This window comes from Gavia stellata, chromosome 2, assembly GCF_030936135.1.
Source record: "Gavia stellata isolate bGavSte3 chromosome 2, bGavSte3.hap2, whole genome shotgun sequence".
Taxonomy (NCBI): domain Eukaryota; kingdom Metazoa; phylum Chordata; class Aves; order Gaviiformes; family Gaviidae; genus Gavia; species Gavia stellata.
The window spans coordinates 28,193,173-28,208,375 of record NC_082595.1 but is presented as its reverse complement, the minus strand read 5'-3'; the positions used below and the strand labels follow the sequence as shown (position 1 = coordinate 28,208,375).

The 15,203-nt window shown below is 37.1% G+C and overlaps 1 protein-coding gene across 1 annotated transcript in view; it reads left to right on the top strand.

Moving 5' to 3' along the window:
• The window catches only part of RYR2 (ryanodine receptor 2), a 443,307-nt gene that overhangs the window by 401,544 nt on the left and 26,560 nt on the right, over positions 1-15,203 (top strand). The window contains exons 88-96 of the mRNA XM_059830672.1: positions 560-664; positions 3,490-3,571; positions 4,691-5,994; positions 6,378-6,442; positions 8,302-8,449; positions 10,614-10,700; positions 11,543-11,737; positions 13,990-14,120; positions 14,760-14,802. Of these exons, the coding sequence (XP_059686655.1) occupies positions 560-664; positions 3,490-3,571; positions 4,691-5,994; positions 6,378-6,442; positions 8,302-8,449; positions 10,614-10,700; positions 11,543-11,737; positions 13,990-14,120; positions 14,760-14,802 (2,160 nt within the window). The remainder of the gene's footprint in view (positions 1-559; positions 665-3,489; positions 3,572-4,690; positions 5,995-6,377; positions 6,443-8,301; positions 8,450-10,613; positions 10,701-11,542; positions 11,738-13,989; positions 14,121-14,759; positions 14,803-15,203) is intronic.

Here is a 15,203-nt window from a genome sequence, read left to right as displayed (position 1 = left end):
TTTGGCAAATCACAAGTAGCATTGTTAGCTGGTAAAGATTTTATTTGTTATCCTTTGAGGCGTCAAAAGATTTTGTATTCCTGCTTTTCACAAGTTGGAATTTTTGGAAGAATATTCTTTAGCATTGTGTACTACAACAGCTAGAATATGCTGGGGAAAAAAAATCAGGAGTCTGATTCTCTAATACCTTATGACAATTTTGCATTAACCTTCTATAAAGTTATTCCTGATTTACAGAATTACATAGGGAGGAATCAGCTTGAAGATTTTACCCCTTTAGCATTTGCAGTTTAAAGTTGCAAACAGATATACTTTTTGTCGTTCTGAATTAGCAAGTTGGGACTTGGCTAAAACAGAGGCAGAAAGGTTATTAGGAATAGGCACTGCTTACAGTCAGTGGTGTTATTAAATAGATAATTCTATATATGTTTAACTTTTCATAGCAGTTTCTAAAGAACAGCCTTGAGCTACGCACTGCCTGTATATCTTCCTTCTTGGTTTTGTTGAGTTTCTTGCAAATAAACTCTGCTTTTCTTTTTTTTGGTTGCCTAAACAATAGGGGCCATGTACTGGGAATCAGCAAAGTCTGGCACACAGCAGGCTCTGGGATGCTGTAGTTGGTTTTCTTCATGTGTTTGCCCACATGCAGATGAAGCTGTCTCAGGTATCTTTTTGTTTTACTTTTTCCTTTTTAAGTTACTAACTTTTTTGTAAAAGATAAACAGACTTGTTAGTATGGTTGAGTCATTAATAACAACAGTTAATAGGGGAAATATGAGGAAAAATAGAGACAGAAGTGATAGAGTTCAATAGCGATGAGGGAGTAAATTACAAAATTGTAGTGGGTGTGAATAGCAGGCTTGTAATTGGATTACTGGCCACAGGCACAAAGCTGATTAGATCAAGTTGCAAATGAAGCATATCACTGATATTCAGAAAGAACTAGCCAGTTCCTGTCTTTCATACCAAAGTTTTTTCACAGTGTTTTCTGCAATTTTGTACAAGCCTTTTATGCAGGACCTGTCTTTATTGATGTGTCCTACACTGAACCCTAGTTCATCATTATTGAACCCTGGTTCAACACATGTCTAAGCCTTTTTTACTCTTAGTAGAGAAAGGGAGTAATCAGACCTTAGAATGGGTAAATTGCTTTTGCATGTGAGTACTCATTTCATAAACTACAGAAATAGTGTAGGGGACTGGCATAGACAGCTCTTTAGGGGGTCAAAATTAGGTGAGAAGAATCTTACCCTTAAGTAGTGCATTTTTCAACTTCTTACCTTCTTAAAAGAATTACGCATCTTAGTTGAATATAGTGATTCTAAATTTTTCACATAATTTAACATTCTCAGAGAAAAGTGTCATAAGGTTTTGAAGGTTTTAGTTGTTAATGAATACAGCTCTGAAGGCTCTGAGGTTTTTAGATTTCATTATTTGGATCCAAGTGTATGCATATAAGTATTCTTTGCATAAATTGAAGTAGTCCTGCTCAAATGATTTTCCTCTCTGCTCTTGGGACTTTATGGCTGAAAGTAGGCTGATTGCTTAGATTTGTAGACTTTGTGCTACAGGGATGCTTCTCTTTCTTTATGGCTAAATAGAGGTCGTCTTCCAGCAAACGGCATCACAGTGAAACCTGGTTTTCAAGAGTGATATTTTGAATTTCTACTGCAGTGTATTTATAAGTGCCTGTAGATACTGTCCTGGTTTTAGAATATCTTTGTTATTTTAAGAATTGAAAAAATAGTCAGTTTGGGTAGGCCATGGTGGTGGCTATTGTGCTTTCTTCCTGTACCACTAAAGCAACATGGAAAGCGGTATCTAAGTAGTTACTGACAGCGAGTTAGACACATGGTAGCTATGTGTTGATTGAGAAATATGATGTGGCTATTGGCAAGATTTGTTTTTACCGTAATGACAAGTTTATAGTCTCAGCTGGGCCCAGAGTGGCTTCATAGCATCTTTCAATTACCGCATCTAGAAAATAATGATACTCAGCCCGCCACTTCAGAGAGAGCCAAGAAGCTTTGCACAGTGAGATCCATTGTAGTGTGTGGTGTTGCTCATGCTGTTCTGTGGGATGACAGAAACACAGTCTACTCCAAATGTGTGATAAATAGTGATGGTGTCTTTCTCTTGTGTGGCGCTTACGCTTTTGGCTCCTTTAGAGGGCCAGCAGAGCCTTGGGGAAGACCAGAATAGATGTGGGCCCTTTTTCTTCATTTATATTTATTGCAAGAATATATTAACAGGCTTTTCAGGTTCTATTGAAATACCAGTTTTCAAAGGTGTAGAGTGTGGCTAAATGGATTTATAAGCAGTTGCCACATGGCTTTTGTCTGTAAGAGCGGCCTGCCTAGGCTAAGTATTTGTTTTTTGTTTTAAATCGGGAGTTTCCAGAGCACTTTTTGAGAATATTTGAAACAAGATTTAAATAGGAACAAAACTAAATCACTGTTTTGTTTGTTGTGGGGTTTGTTTTTTGGGTTTTTTTTTTCATTTTCCTTCTCTATTCTTGTACTAGGAAGCAACAAGGTGATATTGGTAATACTTCTTAAGAAATCTCTGTAAGGCAGAAAAATGAAAGTAAAATTTTCAATCTAAATGAACAAAGATCATCCAGATTGTAAGCAACTTCTGAAGTAAGCAGATTTGTAATGAAAACTTACAAGACAAATCAACTGGAAATCTTCATAATTTCCAACTTGTGCTGTTTTCATTCCAAGATCCAAATTGCCATAAAGTACCTTGAGTTTGATGTACTAATCACTGAAGTCCAGCAATGCTCAAGTATGCCTTATCAACAGCATGATGCAACAATGTATCACTGAGGAAGAAATAAAGTAGTTGAATAAATCTATCCAGATAGACTCCAGGTTGAAATCATTGGCAAGTGAAATAGTAAACTTGATAAGCCGAATGAGATAAAAGATGGTTAAAGAATCAATATCATGTCTATTTAAGGATATACTAATGGGACTTTATTAATAAATATTTTGAAATTTTATTTCAACTTTTCTTTCTCCCAAAAAAAGTTCAGTGGCCTATAACAGAATCACTCACTTAGAATCATGTTACACTTTGAGCTCTGTGTGCTGCTGCCATTGCTGTTTTTACAAGTCTTCATAGCTGTAAACTTGATTACACTAACAGCGACAAAATTTTAGCTGACATGAAACATTACAGAGGCATCATCTGTGAGCTTGACATACACAATTATTGCTTTAAATTTTTTCATCACCTTCAGTTTTCACTTTGTCTTTATTAAATTACTGTCTTCTAAACAGATGATCATGTAAATGTTTGATCCTGCAAATGTACTGTAAGGAATCGAGCAATTAAATATATTTTCACTGTATTACCAGCTTTGACATTATTAGCTTCTTAACTTCGAAGTCTCATTTTTACAGGGTGAAATATGCATGCACATATATAAATGTCAGAGAAGTCAATAGATATCTTATTATATATATTGTGTTCATTATTTAGGATTCCAGTCAAATTGAATTACTGAAGGAATTAATGGATCTTCAGAAGGATATGGTTGTCATGTTGCTGTCTATGCTGGAAGGTAGTAAAAATTTAGTTTGAATCCTCTTTCACAGTCCTAGCAAAGTTTTTACCTTTGTGATTTTCTTCATGTGAGAAATAATGCTCCATTTTCCTTTGTTTTTTTAATTTTCATGTATCAGTTGTGAGAAGAGTTGTTGGGTCTTAAAGTGAATGAGAGATTTACATAGTGTAGTTCATATAGTTTATATTAATTCTGAATGTCAGAATTGTATAAAATCCAGCTCTGGCAGAAGTTTTACTTTGTTTCGCTGAACTTGGCTTCTCTTTTGGCTTAGCTGAAAAGTTTTTTACTATTGAAGTTGGAATCCTGAGTTCTAGGAATAGAACCATTTATCAGTCATTTTATTAACACCTTTACAATATTGCATTTATTTTGTTAGTGATCTTAGCCATAAAGAACAGGCTTTGATTCGTCTAGTGACTAGGTTCAAGGTCCTTTATAGCTAGTACCTGAAATTACAATTCCTCAGAGAATGTGATCATTGTCAAGAAATACTACTATTTCTTTAGCTCCTTTATGGTATTGTGTTAGTGCTTCCAATGCTAGACTAACCAGACATAGCTGATCCAAAGATCTGTTTTCCTTTTTGCTTCTTACATGTATCCTATAATTTATTTTCTTGAGAGAACTGGGAGGGCAGTAAATGCAGCATAGATTGCAGTGTAGCATGCATTGCTACTGCTTTGCTCATAGAAAGTCACTGAGAAGCGAAGTAAATTCTTAGTATTGTAGGCTGTGCTTCATGAGTAATCTACTGAGCTACTCATTCTAACTAATGTGACACTGGTTCTGTCTATGTTGCACTATAGTAAAATTCATAATATGCTGCCTCATGTTTAGGACTATATCAAATGTAACAGATGTCTCTCTGTAGGGCTTGTAAGTTACTCCTTTCTTTAATGGCAAATACGTAGTCACTTACATTTTTTCCAAGTCTTAGGATGGTGTTATTAGTAAAAGATTCCTGATTTTACAGCTAGTTTTGTCATGTGAGTGTGTTAGCCAATAGTGTATAATTCTTACTATTTGATTATTTCACTTGTCATTATTATACACTTCACTTTGCCAAAACATTTGCTGCCATCAGTATCTCTAACGTCATGTCATCACATCTAGGTAATGTTGTGAATGGAACTATTGGCAAGCAGATGGTCGATATGCTTGTGGAATCGTCCAACAATGTGGAGATGATTCTGAAGTTTTTTGATATGTTCTTAAAATTGAAGGATTTGACTTCCTCTGATGCATTCAAAGAATATGACCCTGATGGTAAAGGGATAATTTCAAAGAGGGATTTTCACAAGGCAATGGAAAGCCATAAGCATTACACCCAGTCTGAAACTGAGTTTCTGCTATCATGTGCTGAAACAGATGAGAATGAGACTCTGGACTATGAGGAGTTTGTGAAACGATTCCATGAACCTGCCAAAGACATTGGTTTCAATGTCGCTGTTCTTCTGACCAACCTGTCAGAACACATGCCCCATGATACCCGCTTGCAAACTTTTCTTGAACTGTCAGAGAGTGTGCTGAATTACTTTCAGCCTTTCCTTGGACGCATAGAAATCATGGGCAGTGCAAAGCGCATTGAACGAGTTTATTTTGAAATAAGTGAGTCAAGTCGGACTCAGTGGGAGAAACCTCAGGTAAAAGAGTCAAAGAGACAATTTATATTTGATGTTGTCAATGAAGGCGGGGAGAAAGAAAAGATGGAGCTTTTTGTTAATTTCTGTGAGGATACCATCTTTGAAATGCAACTGGCTGCCCAGATCTCTGAGTCAGATCTGAATGAAAGGTCAGCAAATAAAGAAGAGAATGAGAAAGATAAGCCTGAGGAACAGGATCCTAGAATGGGTTTCTTCTCTCTTGTGACTGTGAAGTCAGCATTAGTGGCTCTCAAGTATAATTTAATGACACTTATGAAAATGCTCAGCATGAAAAGCCTAAAGAAACAGATGAAAAAAGTGAAGAAAATGACCATGAAGGACATGGTTATGGCTTTGTTTTCTTCCTATTGGAGCATTTTGATGGGCTTACTACATTTTGCTTGTAGTGTTGTCCGGGGCTTCTTTCGCATCATATGCAGTTTGCTGCTTGGAGGAAGCCTAGTAGAAGGAGCAAAGAAAATAAAAGTGGCTGAACTATTAGCTAATATGCCAGATCCCACTCAGGATGAGGTGCGTGGGGAAGGAGAAGAGGGGGAGAGGAAGCCAACAGAAGCTGCATTGCCTGCAGAAGACTTGACAGATCTGAGAACTTTATCGGATGAGAGTGATCTACTCTCAGATATATTTGGCTTGGATTTGAAACGAGAAGGTGGACAGTATAAATTGATCCCTCATAATCCAAATGCTGGTTTGAGTGATTTACTGAGCACTCCCTCCTTAGCTCCAATGCCTGAGGCGCAGGAAAAAATCCAGGTAACTCTATCTTTTATTTCTGCTATATGTTTCTCTCTTTCATATATTAAGTGTAGTCTTGAAACAAAACTTGCATATATGTTTTTTTCTGGATTTTGTGACATGTTTTTTAAGGAATTACACATAATTACTGGTGTTTATCCCCTCTGAAGTCATAAACTGGAATTCCCACAGCCTTCACTAAGTACATGGTGTTTCAGTTTGCTTTTAATTCAGTGTTAAAATGTCTCTTCGTTAATGTAAATTGAAGGGTCATCTTCTCTCAGGGTTTCAATTGTTTGAAAAAAAAAAAAGGCTAACGTTCTGCACTCTGTGTATCCTTTTAACTAACCCTGTACTGTATAATAGTGTTTAGACGCTTTTTTTAATCTGACTTCCTGTAGGAGCAGGTGAAAGAAGATGAAAAGGAAGAGAAGGAGGAAACAAAATCTGAACCTGAAAAAGCAGAGTATGTATTACTTTAACCTCTGATCCTGTGAAATGTGGTTTGTTTTACTGAAAAACCAGCTTCATTTGTACTTACTTCTTTGCCTTTAATTTTGTGTCTGTTCATGTTCCACAGTTAGGATTTTTTTAAACCATCCTCCACATCTGTGCACATTTGCAAGGAAATGCCATGTAAATAGCGTCATTCAGATATTTTATGCATTTCCGTCTTCCAGCAGCATCCTTTGTAATGTCGATTTAGTTTCTTTTAGAATGTGTTTGATTGATGAAGTTTTTCTTGGCAAGTCTGAAAGCTAGAAGAAAATATCTTGGAAAAATTGTAAGAGCACCTGTGTTCCAGATACTTGTTATCCATCAGCGGTAGAGACTGAATCTCTTTTGCCCCTCCCGTTTGCTATGACCCGTTTTGAGTTATTTGGATTTTGCAAAGCCTTAATATTCTAATGTAATTTTAATGAGTTACTGAGTACTCTCACATCTTTATGAAGAACAAGTGTTAGCATTTGATAAATGATCATTTTAATCTTTTTAGGATATGTTAAGATCTAATGTTAATGACATAAGCTCAGAATAAAAATAGTGGAAAGCAAAACATAGTACTTGGTTTTGACCAGCAAAAAGTAGGCACTCCATCCTTGTATTTTATGGTTCCTGATAAATGTGCAATTCTGATACATGTATAGTTCCCATAGCTGATATGTCACTGTCAAAATTCTAAGCAGGTCCCTTAGTCTCCAGCTCTATCCTTATTGCTCTCCTGGGATGACAAACACTTGCCAGTAACAAAAACTCTTCTTCCTAATCAGTACAGCAAATTTCTAACTCAGCCAGTATAACTTTGTGAAGGAGAGTCTTGCTGACTTTTGAAGGTCACTTCACTGCTGATTGCTCCGTTTGACTGTATGAGTTGCAGTGATACCCGTCTTCTTTGTGAGGAGTGCAGTGCCTGGCACTACTAGCTGCCCTGAAGCCACTCATAATATAAGACAAGCTTTCAAGTGAACTCTCAAGTGAAAGTTTGTCAAGTGTATTCTAGTAAGAGAAGCAGCTTAGGATTTCAGTTATTCTGTTTGTAGATGGGTACAGAGAAATTAATAATGTAACTTATAAGTTGCCTCTCACTCTGTTTTGGCTTCAAATGGACTCCTGTGATCCTTTCATCTATCACACTGTCAGGTTAAATTAACTTCTAAGATAATTCACAGTTCCTCAGTTCATGTGTTTGGAGAAGGCAGCCCACTATGACTTTCTGTAATCGGGCAGCATGGTGATAATCATACATCGAATGCTGTCAAGCTTACACTGTCAAGCTTTCTTATTTCTGTCTCCTCCTGGAGTGGGTGCTTATGAATTGCTCAGGTGGGCAGAAATGCAGAATGTAAAACTTGAGGTTTGGCTTGTAAATGCAAGAACAACCAAAGTTTTCTGCAACCTTTGTGGGAACCAGATAGTTCAAGTGCATGAGGTTGGAGGGGGACAGTTAGAAATATAAGCACTCCTACAGACCTACAGCTGTCAGCTTACAGGCATTTGTCAGCGCAAATATTAGCTGTACAATTATGAAGCAGACCCTCAGGTAATAAGATTGATTACCTGCCTCTACCAGTTAGCATCCTCACTTCAAGGTGCCAAACCAGCAAGTTTAATTATCTGTAGACTTAACCAGACTGTCACCGTTGCCAGCACTTTGGGCTGAAAAGGGCTATGTCTCCTTGTTATTCATGTGTGTGAACTGCATGAGTCATGACTGCTTAAGCCTCATGAAAAGATGCAATGGCCTCTTTCAGGGTGTGGTTTTAAGTTTTTGTTTAGCAATTTTATTAACCTGACATACTATTTTGGCTTCATTTGTGTCTTAAGAGGAGAAGATGGAGAAAAAGAAGAGAAAGCCAAGGAAGACAAAGGAAAACAGAAATTAAGACAACTTCATACTCACAGATATGGAGAACCAGAAGTTCAGGAATCAGCTTTCTGGAAGAAAATCATTGCATATCAGCAGAAGCTTCTTGTAAGCTGTTCTCTAGACTATGTGTTTAGCTGTTGGCAGGGATGTGTACCACCATATTAGTCTACCAATGTAAAGACAAATTTGCATCTGATGAACCTCATTTTTCTATCCACCATCATCCACAAAAAGGACATAAAGGCAAAGGTTTAACTGGAATGTTAGAGAAAAACGACACACAAATAACTTAGTAGACAAGATATTAATTCTTAGGAAGACAATTATTGTCCAAAACCCAGACCTTCAGAGATGCCTGTCCATAAATGGAAAAAAGCCATGCATTTTTATGTGAATAAAATGTCCTGAATTTTCACAGCGGCTTGTGAGCCTGTAGGATTTGTCTTTCCCTGAGAGACAACTTTGGGAAGTGACAAGCTCTCCTATAAAAAGTATTTATTAAGATACAATGCTTAGCCTGAAACTCATACGAAAAGATGTTACAATTTTTTTTTTTAAATAGCAAGTTATTATTTCAGAAACTTCTCAAAATCTGTGGAAAGTAAGACTAATTAAAATAGTTTAACCGTTTCTGAAAGCGTCTCAGTGTAGTATGATACCCCTGAGTTTGCTGTAGAACTATGTAAAATCCATGCTTTTATTAGCTGGGGGATTCCACACGTATTCTGTGACACTAGTGTGAAATGCAAAGCAAAAAGTAATACAGTTTTGCTATATATCTAGTAGACGCAATTGTGTAGGGACAGCGTATTTCTAACATGAGTAAAATAGCAAAACTACAAAACTGCAGTCACAATCTTAATAAGTAATTATGTGTTTAATTTTTGCTTTTGAATTCAGATTCATTTTTTAGGCTAGTCATGTAGCAGTCATGTGAATTTAATTTAATTTGTCTTCAAATAGTCTCATTTAATAATTCACTAATAGTCATCTGTGCTTAGGGCTGAAAAATGGAGGAATTCCCATGAGAGAGTTAAAGCATTCAAAATGTGTGCTAGAAAGGTTTGTGAATTGTCAGGAAGGGAAAAGGTACATTCCTGCAATCCTTTTGATAGTATCGTAATGTGAGAGAAGCTTTCTTCTCATGGTACTTATGTCACAGATGAACTTTTTGCTGATCTGGTAAAAACACAATTTATTTTGGAATAGAAAAAGATTTAAAATAAAATTATATGCAGACATTTTTGTTTCTTTGTGAAAGTAACAATTTGCCATATGCAGGAATATTGAGGTACAGGGAAGATAGAAATTTCTGTATTACTACTGCATTACTGTATTACATTGTGATGTCTCTCTGTGTTATCTCTAAGTGTATTGAGAGGATAATGAAAAAGATGTAAGAGACAATTAGAAATCCTTCATCCCTTTCTACATGAAGCGAAACAAAAGGTCCTTTATCCATTATTGCACATATGGATTAGGAGAGAATTTGTAGAATACATCACTCAAAATGTTTGATTATTTATTTTTTTTTTCTTTTTGTTTTCTATTTATAATGGTATTAATGTTGTGGCTTAACCCCAGCCGGCAACTAAGTACCACACAGCCGCTTGCTCACTCCCCCCCCGGTGGGATGGGGGCAAGAATTGGAAGGGTAAAAGTGAGGAAACTCATGGGTTGAGATAAAGACAGGTTAATAGGTAAAGCAAAAGCCACACATGCAAGCAAAGCAAAACAAGGGATTAATTTGCCGCTTCCCACCGGCAGGCAGGTGTTCAGCCATTCCCAGGAAAGCAGGGCTCCATCACACATGACAGTTACTTGGGAAGACAAACGCCGTAACTCCGAACGCCCCTCCTTCCTTCTTCTTCCCCCAGCTTTATATGCTGAGCATGACATCATATGGTATGGAATATCCCTTTGGTCAGTTGGGGTCAGCTGTCCCGGCTGTGTCCCCTCCCAACTTCTCGTCCACCCCCAGCCTACTCGCTGGTGGGGTGGTGTGAGAAGCAGGAAAGGCCTTGACTCTGTGTAAGCACTGCTCAGCAGTGACTAAAACATCCCTGTGCTGTCAACACTGTTTTCAGCACAAATCCAAAACACAGCCCCATACTAGCTACTATGAAGAAAATTAACTCTATCCCAGCCAAAACCAGCACAATTAAAAAGCTCTATAGGGGAAACAAACAAACAAAACCCATGCAACAACCTAATCATGATTGTGGTATCGTTGTTAGGCAAAGCGTATTTATGTTGTTTCTATTTTCAGAATTATTTTGCGCGAAACTTTTACAACATGAGGATGTTGGCATTGTTTGTTGCTTTTGCTATCAACTTCATCCTGCTTTTCTATAAGGTAAACCTGTCAAAATATTACTTTTCAAGTTGTATGCTGAAAAACATTTGGGTTTTGTAGACAGTATACTACGGCCTAGCCTAACAGATTAAAAACCTGCTTCATACTGCCACTTCAGAAATCTAACACAGTGAGAGCTGAAGTGTTTGTGTGAAGTAATAATAGACTTCCAGTACACAAATAGCTGTTTACAAAGTTCTGTGCTGTGACAGAGGCAGCAGACTGAAAGGTGTACCCATGCCTCAGATGCTCCATTTCACAGTGCAGTGACTCAGCCAAGCCCAGCCTTCACTGGCAACTTAAACTAATACATATCAGCTGAGATGTTTTCTTGTGCCATTATGCTCCCCTGAGAGGGCATGTACAGCAAGGAGAAGTCACATCATCTTAAGCTGCCTAGAATATCACTGATCTCCTTTGTCAAGATTTTTAGTATCCTTAATACAACTCTCGAGCCTTCAGACTTGACTCAGTTTCTGGCAGAGCCCTGCTGATAAAGACTTCATGTGGGAATGTCAGGAGTTGACTGGGTTTCTTCTGAGAGGGCTATGCCCTTTCTTGAATTTGAGGCGATAAAATTCAGCATGGCCTAAATTTGCTACCATGGACAGTGTGTGAAGGAAAAAAAAAAAAAAAAGAGCACACCATCACTGACTGGCGTAACAAGGTGAAAGGGTCTCTGTGAGGTATTCTCTGTGGACATTTTTATGCAAATATTTATTTCCTCACAATTATATTGTCCTTTGTATCATTGTTTTCAGTTATACTACTTAGCTTGTAGTAGTGTAAAGCTCCTGTCAAAGGAATACAGCTGCAATATTAAGGTTAATTGGTTTAAACAGGTCTCCACCTCTGCTGTGACAGAAGAAAAGGAAGTTCCTGCGGTATCTGCTGGTGAAAGCGACAACCAGAGGGTCGTTGCAGTGCATTACGTCCTGGAAGAAAGCAGTGGATACATGGAACCCACGCTGCGGATTTTGGCCATCCTACATACAGTCATCTCATTCTTCTGCATCATAGGGTATTACTGTTTGAAAGTAAGAAAAACTGAACATTGTTTTTTCTTCTAGCTCCCAACTTTTTTATCCATTGAGTAGTATAAATTGGAACAAAGTCATAGCAACTTTGCTTAAGCAGGGTGAGGGACTGTGTAAAGAAATGCTATTCGGTTAGTGTAACCTACACAGAAATTGTGTGTTAGGTGCTGTGTGAATTCAGGAAGTTACAGGCCAGAGCCTAATTTGCTGGGCTGACCCTGGATCGTAGGATCAGCATTTGCACCGTTACCATGTCACCCAGACAATTACAGCAGTAACCTGTATCAGAAGCTGCTTGTGACTGTCAAAGACAAGCTGTGAACGCACGTGGCCAGAGGAAGCTAGATGACAGTGTCTGTGTTACTAGCCTGTCAGCTGGGTCATTTGAAAAGCATGCAGCGTTTTGGACTACTGTTACTGCATGTTGTAGCTATAGACAATGCCTACTTTTCATACACACTCTGGTGACAGTGTTTTTGCAGGAACTTAAGCATCTTTTAAGGGAGTATCTTGCAGAAGTTCTCTGTTAGGCATGTAAGAAATAAAGATGCCACCTTTCTTGGCAAAATGCTGCTTCTGGTTTAGGAAGACCAAATGCCATAAATCTTTGGAGCTGGGAGGGATATATCTGGGATGTACTCCCCCCATTTTTACACTCTTCTTGAGGCAAAAACTATAGGTCAAAACCCAAGGTAGTACTAAATTAAACAGACCTTTGCTATGACCCAGTGTGGCTGCTCATTTGTTCTTACAATTATAATTTCTTTATTAAGCTTTTATGTGGTCCTTGATATTTTTCTTTTCCTCTTTTAATGGATAATACTTTTTCTATGCTGAAAAGACACGATCTGCATTTGTAGTTGAGGCAAATGGTCATTATACTACTGCATTAACTGGTTGATTTTCATCTCTACCTTAAGTGCCTCTGCAGGTCAATAAATACTAAAACACGTTTTCCTGTTTCACTGGTTAACATGCAGCATGAAAGCTTAGATTTCTGGGTTTTGAGATGTCCTCTTCTCCCACTTCATAGCTTTTTTCTTTCCACTATGACTTTTTATGCTACTTTCCCACGTTATTTTTTTGAACTGTGTTTATTCTCTGACTAGAAGGGAAAGACATTATTATCAGTATTTTCCATAATGACTTGCCTTCTTTCCAATCTTGAAACCCTGAAGAAAAGACCAAATATGCTTTCAGTCTCTGTCTTTGGAGATGTACTGCTTTCAAAATTAAAAATCTTCATAACTCCACGTCTGTGTATGATATGTTTGCTTCTGGAGATTGCTTTGCATGAAATCCACTAAATTTTTCTCAATTAGCTGTCTGAAAATAAGATTTGAACTATTGTTACTGTATCTAATGCAATCACCATGTTGCTTGACGAGTCTAATTTTTATTTTTACTATTTCAGTATACTCACATCCAGTCTTGACTAGTAATATAGTCGAGGTGGGTAATGCAGGATGGGTGAATTTTGGGGACCTATGAAATAATTCCAGAGAAGAGTAGGGTTTATTTTTTGTTGCTAACAGATTTCTAAGAAAAATCCGCTCCACTGGGACCACTAGTTACATCTGCCTTCTTGGAATGTACTTTTGAATGTCATGCAGCTGATGAAAGTTGTAGGTAAAGCCTGATCCTTACTGCTCAGGTGTCTCAGCTGCTGGCAAAGAACTACAGAGCACAAATGAAGTATACGGAATGTGAATGTGATTTAAGGATTTTTCTTTTCACTGCTTCCAGTCTTTCTTTGCCGTCTGCTGTGAAACCACTTTGCTTCCCACTGTAAAACCTCAAGAATTCTTTAATAAATGAAAGGCAACATCTAACACCTCTGGGTATCAAAATGAAATTCAAAAGTGTGATCCCAAATTAATATTTTGGAACTAGAATTTCTAAGCATTTTAAAATTATTTGTATTTTAGTTCTCTTTCACTTGACTAGCTCTAATAGCTCCATAGCATTGAAGAACTATTTTTACTTGAAGGATCCCTTTTCAGGGTTTTTAGACATCTTTTTACAACTGTGTGGTACACTATGGTTATACGATTCTGAATGACCTTGTGCATCTATACCTTTGCAGTGTTCTGGGCAATTGTCAAGTCTTTTAATGTTTTCAAATACTATTTTTGTTCTGTTCAGTTTTCATATTTAATTTTTCATAACAACCAGCTTTTCTTAAAAATTTGCAGACATGTCAGTGCATTTTAAATAATTCCTGATTATTGGGGTTTTTTTTTCACCTGCAGGTTCCACTGGTTATTTTTAAGAGAGAAAAGGAAGTGGCAAGGAAATTGGAATTTGATGGGCTGTATATAACTGAACAGCCATCAGAAGATGATATTAAGGGGCAGTGGGATAGACTTGTAATCAACACACAGTGAGTTTTTACCTACTCTGTCTCTTTATAGCTTTGCAAGGAATTGTTCTTCAATCTCCACAGTTCTATAGTTGATCATGCAGCTTGTCTGAAAAAAACGATTGTGAGGGATATATTTCTAGCAAGGATATACAAAATATTTCAGGCACCTGTTATGCTAATGTTTACTATTACTTTTTAATCTTATTCATTCCCAGGTTTTTGCTTTAAAATTATTTCTGTACCATAAAAGAAAAAAATTGCAATGAATTTCTTTTGGCAAGCACAGTGATGATTGTGTATTGCTGTCTGTTCGAGAGTGAACTGTGTTTTGCATCCTTTTAGTGTGTCTTGAAGGCTTTCCTTTAGGAACATATTTAACAATTTAACAAAGTCCTGACACTCTGCCTGGTGGGACTGTGTGATCCAACTGCTTTAGAACTCTGGCTGTAGGCATCGGCTCTGTCACTCTTTCCCAACCATATTAACATGGTAGGCTGAACGCCATTTGGGAACTTTCATTCCGGTGACTTCACAAATGACTAGCTGGCAATAGCAACAAAGAAACAAAATCAGTATGTAATTTTTATGTCATCTTAGTAACTACTGCATCTTCTCATGATTGTCTAAAATGTAATCTTGTTTATCTGTGTTTTTCAGGTCTTTTCCAAATAACTATTGGGACAAATTTGTGAAAAGAAAGGTAAGGCTTATTTTTAAAAATATATATGAAGTTAAAGCAAAGTTTCAATGCATGTTTATTAACGTGGACTATACTTCTTTGAAAAATAACTTTGATTCAGTGTAGATTTCCATATTTACCATTTTAAAATACACAGAATTCCTTACTTACCTCATGCTTACAACTACTTTTGTGTGGTTTGGATAGTTAGTCTTTTAAACTTTTTCTACATACAGCTTGTTGTATAAAACAAGAATTCAAATACATTCATGAAATTCTGTGGAGAATTATGTGTACACTAGTATGTATATTGCAAGATATCTAAGTTGTTTTGTCTGTGTGTATTTATGTATTCACCTCTGTGCACACAGAATAGAGAGAAGGGTTAGAAAAGAATTTAATAAGAAGATAGGACAGACTGA